This window comes from Diadema setosum, chromosome 12 (genome assembly GCF_964275005.1).
Source record: "Diadema setosum chromosome 12, eeDiaSeto1, whole genome shotgun sequence".
Lineage (NCBI taxonomy): Eukaryota > Metazoa > Echinodermata > Echinoidea > Diadematoida > Diadematidae > Diadema > Diadema setosum.
The window spans coordinates 17,236,308-17,252,614 of NC_092696.1; the positions used below are offsets into that span (position 1 = coordinate 17,236,308).

General features: G+C 40.0%; 1 protein-coding gene across 1 annotated transcript; it reads left to right on the plus strand.

The window, feature by feature from the left end:
* The first annotated feature begins 496 nt into the window (after nt 1-496).
* LOC140236147 (alpha-1,3-mannosyl-glycoprotein 4-beta-N-acetylglucosaminyltransferase C-like) lies at nt 497-15,805 on the plus strand. The gene is made up of 4 exons (XM_072316117.1): nt 497-858; nt 12,921-13,051; nt 13,691-13,790; nt 14,472-15,805. Exons 1-4 carry the CDS (start codon nt 741-743, stop codon nt 15,653-15,655), a joined length of 1,533 nt encoding a protein of 510 aa, XP_072172218.1. The 5' UTR covers nt 497-740; the 3' UTR covers nt 15,656-15,805.
* Nucleotides 15,806-16,307: the final 502 nt, after the last annotated feature.

The following is a 16,307-nucleotide window of genomic DNA, read 5'->3' on the forward strand; positions in this document are numbered from 1 at the left end:
AGACACATTTTGCTCATTTACACCACAAACATCGTTTGCCTGATCCCTTCCGCTCTCCGCAGCCAGTGCTGAAGATCGAGGTGTATCGATCGTCCTCGAATAAAGAAAGGAAAGAGAGAGGGGAGAGCTCACCAGAATAGTTCAATAAAGAACGTTTGAGTCTTGATATACTCACTCACGCGGAATACACAGCGACACGACTAATGCCAACCATGAGTGGGAATTATCGAAGTTAGGGAACAATGCGTAGGAGCGCGCCTGGTTCCTGGTATGTGTTCTGCTATGCCTACCTCTGCTGATGTCGCCAGGTACATGTAACGCGGATGGGTCAAGAGCCTGAGATAGCAGCTTTATCCGCATTAAACATCCATTGTGTGTAGCAAAGCAAGGCTTGCTTCACTTAGGCGTGTGGCGCGAGGGTAAAGTGTTTCACTTTCACGCATGGGGAGTATTCTCATGAAGCCATGTATCACAGTCTGCTTAGTACTTAGGATCGTCTTTGCCAATGACCGCTATTATTCCTGCATGTGTACAAGAAAACACGCGGACAGGAGGACGTGAGGAGAAAAATGTTCCGGTTATTTTGAACTGCGGATGGGATGAGGGAGTACGTTAATATTGGGAGAGGATTTGGAGGCGCCCTTTTCCTGGTCTGGTAGCGGGTCTGTACCTGAATGTCGTGACCATCGCTCCCTAATTGTCACTCTTGTCGTCTTGATGCAGCCCAGAAAGAGCCAAAAATGTCGCTCCGGCCAAGACTGCAAGACAAACTGCCAGTGTCTGTCATCATTTTCATCGCGTTTCTAATCTACCTCAATATGGGACTGCTTTTCGTCATATCAAACTTCGGTCATGGCGGTAAGAATCGGGTTTCTTTTTCTCTTGCCTTCTTTTCTCGAACACGTCACTTTGTGCGGGTGATCATGATGGGAGTCAAAACCCCCAATTCTCATGATTTGCTTCTATAACATGCGTTTCACCCTCCTCTGTAAGGCTGCTTTCACATAGAAGTATTCGGTATTCGGTATTCGCTATTCGCTATTCGCTATTCGCTATTCGAGCACCGAATACACCATCACCCGCACCGTCAACTCACCATCCCATGCAGTGAGGATTTCTTCCTCCTACATCCTAGCAAATCTTATTAACAATTTCTAAACTGCATCAGAATGTCGGTCTACATGCTTATATTTGCTAACGGGCAAATCCAGACCAAAAGTGTCATTATTTCATAAACGAGAGACGGTATACGCTGCAAGAAAATCGAACAAGTTCGATTCCTACTTTGCTATACTTTTCGCAGGTATTCGGTACTTTCGAATAGTGCCCTCTTATGTGAACCGGTGTGAGGAAATCCTATCGTTCGATTCAAGCTATTCGCGTGCCCTCGAAAAACGAGCCCGAATACCCGAATAGTATACTTCTATGTGAAAGCAGCCTAATAGTGCATTAGTTCGCATTCCAAGAACCGTGTGATGCAGCAGCTTGCCTTTGAACCAATCATCCCATCTTTTTTTTTTTTTTCTAACGGGAGTGGAACGTGTCTTATTGTTTTATTCTTTTTTTCATTTTGTATTCATTCATATATTCATTTATTTATTAGTATTGTTATTATTATTATCATTATTATTATTATTATTATTACTACTACTACCCCTACTATCATCATTGTTATTATCATCATTATCATTATTATTATTATTATTATTATTATTATTATTATTATTATTGTTATTATCAATTGCTTCGAATTACATCGTGTGCATGCGAAGCAGCGACACACAGACGACAGTATTCAACGAGAGTTGCTTCTGGATGTGAACATAATTATTTGCACGTTTTCACTATGTCTATTACTCTCCTCGATAGGTATCAACGCGAAGTGTCGGCCTGTGAACGTCTGGATATACATCTATAGGGGGTTAATGGACAGGTTTTTTCCTGTACCCTCAGCTCGAGCACCTAATGCAATGTATAACCAAAAGTATTTCGAGAATATCATGAATGCATATTAGGTTAGACTTCAGAATAATAAACAAGTGTATGCACGCAAGGGCCCGGCGCCAGTGTGAGCAAGGATGTTGAAGAATTGGCGTTCCAAATGGCTGTAATTATTCAAAAGGTTGCCAGTTTTCCATTGATGCACAAAAGAATTCCACAGGTGCTTTTGTGCCTTTGATGATCGATGTTCGATGCCACCGTCTTGCTGAGTAATCATCCGAAGATTCATATTGAACGTTAACATAATGTTGGCTAAATTTTGCTTGTTTATTCATTGAATGAAATGAAATCTCATTTAATGATAAAGCATATAAAACAAAAAGTCAATCCCGTCCAGACATTTTTGCGAAAGTGTATAAATCAGAGCTGTATCATGTGAAAGTGTTTAAAACTGTATCCTCCTGGAAAGCCGGTTTTATTACTTTTCCACATAATTCCGACAAATAAAACTGATATGGAATAATCTTCAAGTATAATTTCTCTAATAGATCAGATTAAGAGTGTCCGGGAATCGTTAGTAGCTGATGTGGACTAATAATTATTTACATTCCCGAGCATGATATTAAACAAATTATATGCACTGAGAGCTGCTTTATAGTTGAAATTCTGGATTCCGAGGTAATGAAAATTCTGGTCATCTAGATAACGCAAGATCCTTCTTCGTTTGAACATGAATTTCATAGATTGTTATACGTCGGGCAAGTTTATGCATTATAGCCACTTGAGACAGTAGAGTGCCTAACCAACTGAGAAAAACGAAAGATTATTTTGTACCAATGCACATGGGCTAACTCCGAGCAGGTCAGTAACACATGACATACATGGATAAGAAAAACAATGCGTCAGTGTCAGCAGCTGATAAGTAGATTTTTCTTTTCTTTTCTTTTCTTTTCTTTTCTTTTCTTTTCTTTTTTTCTTCTTCTTTTTTTTTGGGGGGCCATACAATTTATGAAACAGGCTGGCATATAGCAAATAACAGGAGTTTCCAAATTCAAGAAGCTAAACTATCCTTATCTCGTAAGAACACGTGTCTTTTTTTAAACACGATTAACATGAGGAACGTTTACTTGCACGCAGTCACCACTTGGACAGAACTTTGCATATCGACTGCAGTTCTAACGGGCAACCGTTTTTGCTTGCATAACATGCTTCCTATACTCCGTGACTGTACATAATACCAGGGACCACCTCCCTGATAATACCTACGAAAGACCAATGGCCATTGCGATATAAGCACAGCTGAGTATCACACTCGTGGCCATAGACGAGGGCACAGTACTCTCTCTCTCTCTCTCTCTCTCTCTCTCTCTCTCTCCCTCTATACGTATATAGGTATAATAATATGTTCAGTCCTGACAAATATTATGTTTGGCATGGAGGTTCAAGAGCTGGAGTTTAGACTGGCCATAATTATTCAAACAGCTGTCAGTTTTCTATGGATGGACAAAAAAAGAAGAAATCCATTAATTTGTGCCGTTGGTGCAGGGCGGGGTTTGAAGCCGACGTTACTGAACAATATAAAGATATTTTTGAACTCAAACATAATGTCGGGTATATTTTGTCAAGTGAAATGAAATCTGTTAGAGTAATAGAGGTTTAAGATAAGAGTCAATCCCCTCCAAAATACGCGCAAAAGTGTAAATCAGATATGTATGTTAAAGTGAAAGTGTTTGAAACTATATACCCTCCTATATAGAAAGACGAATTTATCACAGTTCCGCTTAATTCAGACAAATAAAACTGATACATCGTATAATCTTCCAAAATGTATTTTTGTACATATGAATTCATCGATGAGTCAGATTTAGTGCGCGGACATGCCTAGTCGAGTAATTTTGATTTTAATTAAAATCTTTTGGCAATTTCTTTTCGCGCATCCCCGTGTTAGGTGTCTTTGTATACACTGTAAAAACATGGGTGTTAGATTTAACACCACGGGTGTTAAATCTAACACCGATCAAACTTCAATAAAGGACCACACCCACAGGTGTTAAAAATGCACTGTGATGGTGTTGAAAAGTGTTCACCTGACACTTCGTGGTGTTAATTTGACACTGTACCAGGTGTTAATTTGACACTGTACCAGGTGTTATTTTGACACTGTACTGGTGTTAATTAAAAAATGACACCACATGGTGTTGATTTGATACTTGTTGGTGTTAATATCAATGGTTTAACACCCGTCCAGCTTCAATAAGGGACCACACCAGCTGGTGTTACTTTGGTGTAAAATTATTTTCACATTTTTTTCAAAAATCTAGTATTTCAACGTAAAATTCTTGATCGTCTTGTTTAAATTAAAAATCAACAAGAAGTGCAGTTACTAAGAAACTCTTCAAAAAACAGTTTAAAATTTGGAAATGACACCCGGGGGTGTTAATTTAACACCATAAATGAGCACCGAAAATTTAACACCAGCTCGGTGTTCACTATTTAACACCGGACTTTTTGCAGTGTACCTTTTCGAATCGCACATCGTTTATCGGTAGGGATGGCAAAAAATAATTACCATCATAACGACATGCTCATCATCCTGAGAGAGTGGCCAGCCATTAAACAATAAAACGTGAATGAATTATTGTCTCCCCTTTTTTGTGAGGAGGGGTCCAGTTTGCCACTATAGAGGCGTTTTCACATCACCCCGATGTTTCGAAATAGCGCGCTATTTTCTGACTTGGGAAATTAACCCGATCACGAAATAGCGCGCTATTTGAGAATGTGAATGCAAATTAGCGCGCTACATTGATCGAGAAAATTTTTCGAGTCCAACTCGGGAAATTTCCGAAATAGCAGGATAATTAATGCGAACTAACGCGCTATTTGATAATGTTCGGGCTGATGTGAATAGGAAATGAAATAGCGCGCTAATTTGCGATCGCGAAAAATATCTCGAGCTTGGATTTTTATCGGGCTGATGTGAAAACGCCTAATGACTTCAAAGATTTTTTTTTTTTTAAGTTGCAGCTTTTAACGTGGGTTCAAAGGGATAGAGACAGTTAGCGTTGTGCCTTCGTCTGTTTTTAGCCTGCTGGCTTGGTCCTTGAAGAATGGAAACAGTACTCAAATAGCATTCGATGAAAAGAAAGAGGAAGAGACTACCGGTAATCTATAAACAATGTGCAGGATACTGGTGTTCAAATATACCGGACACTCGTTGAAAATTGTAATTGCGTTTCGAATCAAACATGCAAATCAAACATTGACTGTGAGGCTCCATCCTATCAATAGCTGCAAGCTGCTCAGTCAAAAGCGCCCCAGTCAAAGGCTACGGATGATTTCGATGCAAAACATTATAAGCGTTAAGTCAGTGCAGTGGGGTTTTGTTTTTTGTTTTGTGTTGTGTTGTTTTTTGTTTTGTTTTTTGTTTTGATTTGTTTTTGTTTTTTGTTTGTTTGTTTGTTTGTTTGTTTTTTGTTTTTGCTTAGTTGTTTCATTTCCATATGACGAGATCCGTGGATAGCCCATATTTAGCTGCACTGGCTGGTCTGCCTATTGTGGGGTCCAATTATGAGTATACTTGGTGCGGACCACTTCACACCCTGCTCTCAGTTAAGATAATGACTAAAGCGTGATCTTTTACTTGCGTGGGTTGATCCTCTCAAATACGGGACCTCCATTTTAAGTCAATGTGGTATCCGGTAGACGTCCAAGCAATAAGAGAGAAAAAGGAAGGCCTAAATATAATAAAATTGTATGATTGTGATTTAATTTAGTGAAGTGCGTGTCGCCGAGAAAAGCGAGCCTTTTGTTTCGGGAATAGCTCTGTATCATGATTTAAAGGCCCCATCATCATATCCATGCAATTCCGGTGGTGTGTGAAATCCAATTTTGTGATTGCTTCTGCTGACATGGCTGATGTATAATGAAATCACATCTCAAACTCAGATTTAAAAAAAAAATCAAAATGATGTTAATCATTTACCTTTTCATTTGTTTTTCTTTTTTTTTGCTCCAACTCAAATCTACCCATTGAAAAAAAGAAAATGTCACCAATAAAGTCAGCTGAAATAAGCATAACAACTAGTGGTGATTTTATAAAACCTTGTAGGCTATCCGTTATGCCCCCGTCACACTTTGCCGGATGTGGCAAACGCATTAAAAACGAATGTCGATTTTTGACATCCGTTGATATCCCTTAAAATGCGTTTGATGTCCTTTTTATTCTTTGGATGGACGTTTATCTTTCGGTGATTTCCGTCAGAGCGGCAAGAAAACGATGGCTATGTTGTCGGTGCATGCACAAAGTTTTTCTCTCGGCAAAAACGAATAGCGCGATCTGACCCTTGTCCGATAGTTATACGTTTTTTCCTGTATCTGTACTGTACTTTGTCGTTTTCCACGCGTTTCCATCCACTAGGTCTCCTGTAGAGTCCGTTGCTGCAAGAAAATGGAACGGATGGAACGGCTATGTACAGCACATCAAACGCATACGCAGGGTTCTCTAACGTTCGATGTACGTCTCATGCGTCACCAATTTGTTCCTCGTGCGTTCTTTCCTCTGGGCATGCGGCTCTATACGTTTCTCATGCGTTTGCGCGCGTTCCACTGTCCTGTACACAATCACCCAAGGAGTGTTTTGTTCGGCCGCTAGACCGTGTATGTTCGTTCCTTTAAAACGGAAAATTTACACTTTGTCCACCGGATTGACGATTTAAACAACGGATGAGCAAAATCTCGCCCGTTTCTTTTACGGTGGGCCTATCCGGCAAAGTGTGACAGGGGCTTTAGCACCACACTCACGATCAGGCCGGGCCGATCTCTGTATACTGAATGATCGATAGCAGGAAGAAGATTGCATAACTTCAAGCATCTATACGTTGTCGTAAATTACAATACTGCTATTGCTGTCAGGTGGATTTGCAAGCATGCGCCATTTTTAAGAAACGCTTGAATGATCATTCCATCACAAATTCTTATTTCTGTTAATTTAAGAACCACCATGGCCCGCTTGGTGCCAAATGAAAGGGGGCCTTTCTCTGCTCATGCGCAAAGTTAAACCCAAACTATAGTATTAAGAAGGCTTTTTGGAAGTAACGGTTATCTTTCTCGCAAGTCGAGAAAGATTTCACGTGGCCATTATGGGCAATCATGCGTGGATCCCGTGTATTCACATCTATACTATATACCTCATCTCACAAATCCTTGTTATTGGGGATTTAAGGTGACCCCGACGCATTGTCAGTCCGTTTTTTGTGTTCTTTCAATTGCTGTTCTCTCCCATCTAACGATTAATGGACTGATTTCGAAGGCAGATTTTACTGCTAGTATATCCTTTCCCTGCGTCTATCTACACAGTAGAATTCGTCCTTACTCCAATAAAACCAACACTCAAAAGATCCAATTGAACTCATTTTATTAAAAAAAAAACAACAACAACAACAGAAGACATCACGAGTTCTGGTATATCAAATGAATGTATTTTCTTATGCTTGCACTGTTCGGCGACATTCATCTCTGATGTCAGTCACAAAATTATGCAAATGAAATTGATTTTTTCGATGATGTCATCCCCAAACAATTTCCCATTCAAGTAAATTGTAACTCAAGTTCCTTTCATTGCAACTCATTGAAAAATTGCCCTATCTCATCGACATTGATAAGCGCTGATTATTCCGTGACATATCAGTAGCCATGACAAAAATAGAATAAAAAAATCAATGGTATAGATACTGAGTACTCGGGCTGGGCTTAACCAATTACCGTAAAGGCACCGTATCCACTGGACCAACAAGCAACGCACAGTACCCGCTGCACATGCAGTAAGGATTAAAACCAGCACTGGTTGTAAGGCAGTCCCTCGGTATTCCATAGTGACGACACCTGTCCGGTCCCGTTGCATAAAAGTTACAATTATGGTAACTTTGCCATCCAATGGTAACTACCATGGCAACAATACTCAACGACCAATCAAAATCAAGAATTCCATGGAAGTTCCCATCGGATGGCAAAATTATTGTAAATTACTTTTATGCAACGGGCCCCAGGAGATCGTTGGTTCCAGTCCAGCCCGAGTATGGATGCCCATTCATTAGTCATATACAGCTTCTACTAAGACACTGAATATTTTGTCAATCAGTTGCAATAAAACTTAAAACAACTCAAGAATTCTTTAGTGTGAATAAATTCCTTCTTTTCATGTTTTTTTTAAAGTGACATCAGGGCAAATGGAACAGATCCGCTTCTATCTCATCTCTTCTTGTATTTATCCTTAGGTAAAATTTCACTTTAGTTGATGACTAAACAAGCAAAATATACCAAGCCATACACCAAACAGTACCTATACAGTTCAGCATCACTAATTCTCACATTGCTCAGAAACACCAATTAATGAGTCTGAATCAGACGAATCAGAGTCTGATTTTGATAACTTGAAAAACATTCTGTACAAAGTATATTTTGTTCAATCAAGAGCGATTTGAATGTTGAGGGTATAGTTTCAATCGTTATACCAAGAAGGTTCTAGAGAATGGAGTCACAACCGTCTTATTTCCTTTGCTAGATGTTCGAAGCCGCCGCTCAAACAACGTCAAAAATATTTGAAGCATGTGCAAAACAGGATCTGCCGCGCAGATAGGAAGACAATTGACTCGTGTCTCATTGCATAATCACTAGCCACTTTCAAAGGAAGATATTTCTTTGTGATGGTAATTACTTTTCGCTATCCCCTTCTTATAAAAGGTAGGTGGTACCAAAGAGGTTCTAGAGAATGGAGTCACAACCGTCTTATTTCCTTTGCTAGATGTTCGAAGCCGCCGCTCAAAAATATTTGAATCATGACTGTGCAAAACAGGATCTGCCGCGCAGATAGGAAGACAATTGACTCGTGTCTCATTCATTGCATAATCACTAGCCACTTTCAAAGTAAGATATTTCTTTGTGATGGTAATTACTTTTCGCTATCCCTTCTTATAAAAGGTAGTTGGTACAGACATGAGGATGTGCGAATAGAAATTGAGCAAAAAATGCTGAAATGAAGATGAAAATTACTCGACTGGGCATTTGCGGGCACTAATCTGATATATCTATCAATAAAGAATTATACTTGAAGATTATTCCATATTAGTTTCATTTGTGGAAACTAAGCGGAAAAGTGATAAAACCAGCTTTCCAGGATGGTACAGTTTTAAACATTTTCACATGATACAGCTCAGATTTACACTTTTGCGCAAATTTCTGGACGGAAATGTCTTTTGTTTTACATGCTTTATCATTAATTGAAATTTCATTTCATTTAATGAATAGATAAACAAAATATGGCAAAAATTATGATAACGTTCAAAATTAATCTTCAGAATGCTGAGCAAGACGGCGGCAAGGAACATCGATCATTAAAGGCACAAGTGCACCTGTGGAATTCTTTTGTACATCAATAGAAATCTGACAACTGTTTGAATAATCACAGCCAGTTGGAACTCCAATGTATAAAACCTCCTTGGTGGTACAGACATGAGGATGCGCGAATAGAAATTGAGCAAAAAATGCTGAAATGAAGATGAAAATTACTCTACTGGGCATATGCGGGCACTAATCTGATATAATTATCTATCAATAAAGAATTATACTTTAAGATTATTCCATATTAGTTTCATTTGTGGAAACTAAGCGGAAAAGTGATAAAACCAGCTTTCCAAGATGGTACAGTTTTAAATATTTTCACATGATACAGCTCAGATTTACACTTTTGCGCAAATTTCTGGACGGAAATGTCTTTTGTTTTACATGCTTTATCATTAATTTCATTTCATTTCATTTAATAGATAGATAAGCAAAATATGGCCAAATTTATGATAACGTTCAAAATTAATCTTCAGAATGCTGAGCAAGACGGCGGGAAGGAACATCGATCATCAAAGGCACAAGTGCACCTGCGAAATTCCTTTGTACATCAATAGAAATCTGACAACTGTTTGAATAATCACAGCCAGTTGGAACTCCAATGTAAAAAACCTCCTTGGTTATACGGTAGTTTATTTCAAACGCATGGGATGCGAATTCGATTATTCATATACATGTTTGGGTGCCCGTGTACGCAGTGTGTGCAGGTGCACGAGTATACAATATGCATTGATGGTAGACCGGTTTAGAAACATAATCTTATTCAAGTTTTATGCATGATGAGTTGTTGACAATTCGAATGGTTGGTCTTTACAACTGGGCCCCGTACCCCCGTTTCATAAAACTTGTTATCAATAACACGTTACGATAGTTACAAGCTACTGAAATACTTGCATCTGGCTGAGAACAAATTAATTTGCCATAGAAATGTGACAGTTGTTACTGATAACAAGTTTTATGAAACGGGACCCTGAAAGCTCTCTTGAGATTTGCCCGACGTAGCAACGTGCAACATAGATTCCAAGTATTGAAAGATGTCTTTGGTGTTCATTTAATAATTAACACAGCTCGTTACCACGTCAGGACGGAAGAAATAGCTAGGCTACCCATGTTAGTAAACCGGTCTATTGACTCGGATACTACACTTATGGGAACAAGCAATTTCAAAAGTAATGCAGGTAGTGGGCGCGCTGTGGCATATAGCGGACATAATGGTGGATACGACTTCCGAATCCCAATCGGAGGACCAGCGTTCAATTCTCGCCCAGACAAGATGTTTTTACCCACGCAGCTCCCCCTCGAACCAGGTGTATAAATACACTGCAAAAAGTCCGGTGTTAAATAGTGAACACCGAGCTGGTGTTAAATTTTCGGTGCTCATTTATGGTGTTAAATTAACACCTACGGGTGTCATTTCCAAATTTGAAACTGTTTTTTGAAGAGTTTCTTAGTAACTGCACTTCTTGTTGATTTTTAATTTAAACAAGACGATCAAGAATTTTACATTAAAATACTAGATTCTTGAAAAAATGTGAAAATAAATTTACACCAAAGTAACACCAGCTGGTGTGGTCCCTTATTGAAGCTGGACGGGTGTTAAACCATTGATATTAACACCAGCAAATATCAAATCAACACCATGTGGTGTCATTTTTGAATTAACACCAGTACAGTGTCAAAATAACACCAGGTACGGTGTCAAATTAACACCACGAAGTATCAGGCGAACACTTTTCAACACCATCACAGTGCATTTTTAACACCTGTGGGTGTGGTCCTTTATTGAAGTTTGATCGGTGTTAGATTTAACACCAGTGGTGTTAAATCTAACACCGCTGTTTTTACAGTGTAGGTTCCTGGTAACGCTAGGGTGATGATAATGGCACAGCCCTCTGGTAGGGCAGTGGCGACACTAAAGAGGCTATCGTTGATAAATAAGACATTATGATGATGATGATGATGATAATAATAATAATAATAATAATAATAATAATAATAATAATAATAATAATAATAATAATAATTAAAGTTATTATTATTATTATTATTATTATTATTATTATTATTATTATTATTATTATTATTATTATTATTATTATCATTCGTATTATTATTATTACTATTGTTATCATCATCATCATCATCAGCATCATCATTATCATTGTAGAATTTAGGTAGCAGCCTTGCGGACGAAGCAGCCAAATTATTTAGGAAAAATTCATCATGTTCAGGAATAATACCGACATCTGCTCAGATTTCGATTTTGTGCCCCGACCATTCTGTGGCGCTCTCATTCTTATGTTTGGAGATAATAACGTCATGCATTGATAATATGCGATGATTGTAGTCAATCCGCCTCAGATATTGGACACATAAAAAAGTGATCACTAATCTTGTTTCCCCACTGCTGCCTCAAAAAAATGAAATTATCGCAACTTGAATCGATTGTTGTTTAATCAACTCACAACAGCTGTTTCACCTATAATAATAGGGAGCTTTAGATTTTAGACGCGCGGACGTTCAAAGGGAAAAAAACATGGTCTGAGCGTGCGCAGTAGCGTGATTACTGCGCACGCTCAGACCATGTTTTTTTCCCTTTGAACGTCCGCGCGTCTAAAATCTAAAGCTCCCTAATACGGCATTGCAGGAGAAAGTCGGCCTATCACAGGGGAAAGTGCATGGGGTAAAGCCATGAGAGATATATGTCTATACATGTACTAGTAAAACGGACCACCTAACTTTAGCTCGTCACAAGCTCTGTAGTTATTTTTAAAAATGCAATAAAATATGCCCGAGATTTTTTCTTCTGGTAAATAAAGGATACCGTATTTGTTGAAACGAAAAAAAAAAGAAGAAATATGCCTTTCGTAGCTTTCTCCAGAATCCCTTATTTTTCCGCTCTATACTTCAGCTCTGCTTATAATTCTCTCTCTCCCTATCTCTCTCTCCTGTCTAATACTTATCGAAACAGCTGCATTGATTTTTTTTTTCAGATGCTTGCCGCAAGAACACTTACTCGTTGCGAACAGCTCAGAATATTGAATACGTCTTTTATTACCCCAATCCGCATTTTCATTTGGTCTGTCTGTCCGTATACGGTGCGTGTGTTTGTGTGCGCGCGCGCGTGTGTGTGTGTGTAGCGCTATTTTTTTTTTCTCTCTCTCTCTTTCGATATGACATGCATTTAACACTACTTGTCGAAAGAGGTGCTGTTTTTTGTTTTCTTTCTACAATGCTTGCCGTTATGATACTGCTTCGTTATGAGCATCTCAGAATATTAAATGTGGTTTTCTTTTTATCACCTACAAACCACCACCACCATCGCTACCACCATCACCACCACCGCCACCATCACCATCACTACCACAATCACCATCACAACCACCATCACCATGACCATCACCACCACCATCACCACCACCACCCCCACCACCATCATCACCACCATCACCTCCATCACCACAATCACCATCACCACCACCACTACCATCACCACCACCATCACCATCTCCACCATCACCACCACCACCACCCACCATCATCACCACCACCACCACCAACACCAACACCACTATCTCATGCAGAGGAAAATGAGACGCCGAGTCCTAAGCAGCAGCTTGAGAGTGCCATTGTAGAGCGCGATTCCCTCATATCCGTGGCGGAGCTCTTCAACCGGAACTGCAGCGAGCGGTACAAGAAATCCAAGAACTCATCGGTAGGTGTGATGTCTGTACAAGAGATATTGAGGGTTTAAAGGGTAAATCCATGCAGAAAATTACCCTCTATGAATAGAAGCAGAAAGATTCGAGAAACAGGACAGTTAATGTTTGACTGAATTCTGATGAAAACTGAAAAAGCATGACTTTTTCTAAATTTTGAGTGATTAATGAAACTCATGATCAATGGAACTCAAGTATATAAATTATTATATTTTCGTTTCATACAACCCCCTGCAATAATAATAATTGCTTTGTCGTCAATGAGGGGGAGGAGAAAGAAAGACAGAGAGAGAGAGAGACATTTCATGCAATTTTATGCATAAAGCAAATTAAAGGTGAGCTCATAAATATGCTCCATTATGTAGCCAACTATTAGTGCTAGATCTTTGTGTAGGGAGTACAACTTTCACAAGTTTCTCTTTCGTTATTTCTCGTCTGCTTAATAGACACTTAAAACAATATATAAGGTTTATTTCAGGTTTCGCCATTCTCTATTCCCTCTGCCATAATGTCCTGTCTGCATCTTTCTTTACAAATGCAACACATGGAAGATATGAATTATATATAATGTTATAATCTTAATGTTGTTGCTATAGTTTACATCAGCGTGTACATTTTGTCATTTATTTACTCAGACCGTCAGTCCATCATGCAACGCGCGCACGCTCTGGAAGCACTGTACGGCGGCCGATTTCAACATCTCGCGCGTGTTGGGGGCGAAGAGACCTCAGCATGGTAAGTTTATAATCGTCACCTTATCATACAATGAATAACGCTTCACTGTCTGTCGAAATGTATTGCCTATTCGTATGTCAGAGTAGTTTTTATTGTTTAATTCATTTGATTATCTCTATTACCAACTTGCTTTCTGTCTTCATTTCCAACAAAGAACTATTAATATTTTATGATCAAATAACAGTTACCGCTGATGACGCAATTTCTTAATTTCTGTCCTTAAATTGTGTTCACTGATCTGTGCAGTGCATTAAACTTAGCATATTATTGATTTTGTCTTAGAACGTAATTACTTTTTTTATTGAAATATTTCAATCGCAGTAGATATGAGCTCTAATAAATTCAGTCTTGTATCGATCACCTTCCTTATGTGGCCAACGCAGACTCCTGTAGAGAGAAGTTAATTGATGTAAACCTTGCCTAGAGCGGTCACCTGTCTTCTTGCGGCCACCTATCAACTATCCTGTACATAATTTAATTGTTCACGGTAGCTTTATTATACACCTGAGTTAAGTGAATGGCGTCCCCCGTTATCTACAGTAGATATCACACAAAGGTTGAGTTTTACCAACGTTTATTGTTACATGGTCTTTCTGACAATACATGGCGCATCGACTGAGCGAATGAATGGCGTTCATAACATCAACAACTGACTATTTGACTTGTCTTACCATTTTTCAGGGTTTTTGACACTTCTGATGCCTCTGCGACCCCGAGACACACATGACTACCTCATGAAAGCAGTGGACTCTATTGTTGACAACTCATCGCCCAGCGATCGCCGTGTCGTCACCGTCGTCGTCTTCCTCGGCGACGATCTCGACGAACGCTCCCGCCGGAGAGTCTTGCGATTTATGACTCAGCGGTACGACCGATATCTCGCCAGCGGATTTCTCCAAGTCGCTCAATCTCCTCTGGCGCAGGAGCTGCTGCAGCGCCCTCAACGGATAGAAACTGTCCACGCCTCATCGCTCCAGAATTCTTCGTTCTTTCAGTTCCGGCAGTTGGTGGATTTCGGCTTCGCGCTGAAATACTGTCAGACACAGGCGAATGAATTTTTCATGTTGCTGTCCGATGATGTTATTCTGGCGGAGAACTACATTCCGGCGATTCAAGAATTCCACAACATAAATAGGAATAGGAAATGGGTCTCTCTTCAGTTCGCCACTCCCGGACTGACTGGGAAATTTATTAGTAAAGCTGTTCTAAGAGAGCTTACGGATTTCTCTCTTTTCTTCACCCCTTACCATTCTGTCGATATTCTGTATCAGTACTACATCGATCTGCGTCTCCAGAGGCTGAATTATATCCGCAAACCTTCCATATTCAACAGAATTTGCAACAGGACTACGCGACCGAACGTCACTCTGGAGCTACACTACTCGAAGACTCCACACAACCCGCCGGTGAAGTTTCACACCAGCCTCGAAGCCGTCGATGGCAAACACCTTCCCGCCGCTGCCTACGGCACAGGACTCGATTTCTTCCACGGGAAGTTTCCGAAAGCCGACGACTTCTTTCTCCTCGTCTTCCGAGAGCCGACGACCATCTCCCGAGTGATCGTCACTACGGGAGTGCGGAAAAATAAGCAGCTGGATCCGAAGGAGTCCATCCGGGATATCCTCCTGGATGGGAGCCTAGAGCTCAGCCACACACGAGCCGAAGACGGGAAGTCAGAGTGCGTGGGATATCAAACGTTAGGATACTTTGTCCTGGGTTCCGTGGACGTGCAGGCGATTGAAGACCGATTCCCGCGCGATGCGCGCTGTCTGCGCATCAAGGTACTGCAGACGCAGATTCAGTGGCTTGTAATCAGCAGCATTTCCATCTGGACTCAACAGCAGAAGGAGCCATCGAGTGCGTAAAAAGAAGCGAGTTTACGGGGAGACTATGGGAAGAGACTACCAAAGGAGTCAGGATTTTCCTTCAACAATTCAAAGCAGGACAACTTACAGGGATAAGGTGCATGTGGTATCATTCGTTTCTCATATTATTGGTATTACAAAAAGGGTAATGTTGCTACAGTTTTTCCTTCCTTTTTTTTTTTGTATGAAGGACTTTGTCGTATTACAGGTTTGAGGGAGGAACAATATTCTTTATATTACCCTGCATAATTCCATTGTACCCTCAGAATCATCTTTGGAAAAGGAATCAGATGTTTCCAAGAAATGAAAAACGATGCAAGTTCGTCCGTTCGTTCGTATTTATGTTGCTTCTCAAATCAAATCAAAATGAATTATAAGACTAGCATGCACTGGCGTAGCCAGGGGGGGGGGGGGGGGGGGGCTAAGATTTGGACCGGGGATTTGCGAGGCCGAAAAAAAAAATGCGTGTATACTGTATGCATGCACATGAAGCCGGTCTCCTTTTCAACCTTTCATCAAATAAGATCATAATTTTTTTGAATATTTCACTCAAAGTGTACACCAGATCGTTGAATTTCAATTCAAATTATGCAGAATCTCTCGTGCTTGGGAGGGGGTATCCCCCTCCCAAACCCTCCCCCTCTGTGCCTCT

Coding starts and splice junctions, on each gene's coding strand:
- LOC140236147 (XM_072316117.1), top strand. CDS start 741: ATGTCGCTCCGGCCAAGACTGCAAGACAAACTGCCAGTGTCTGTCATC. Junction 859..12,920: donor ATCAAACTTCGGTCATGGCG/GTAAGAATCGGG, acceptor TATCTCATGCAG/AGGAAAATGAGACGCCGAGT. Junction 13,052..13,690: donor AGAAATCCAAGAACTCATCG/GTAGGTGTGATG, acceptor TTATTTACTCAG/ACCGTCAGTCCATCATGCAA.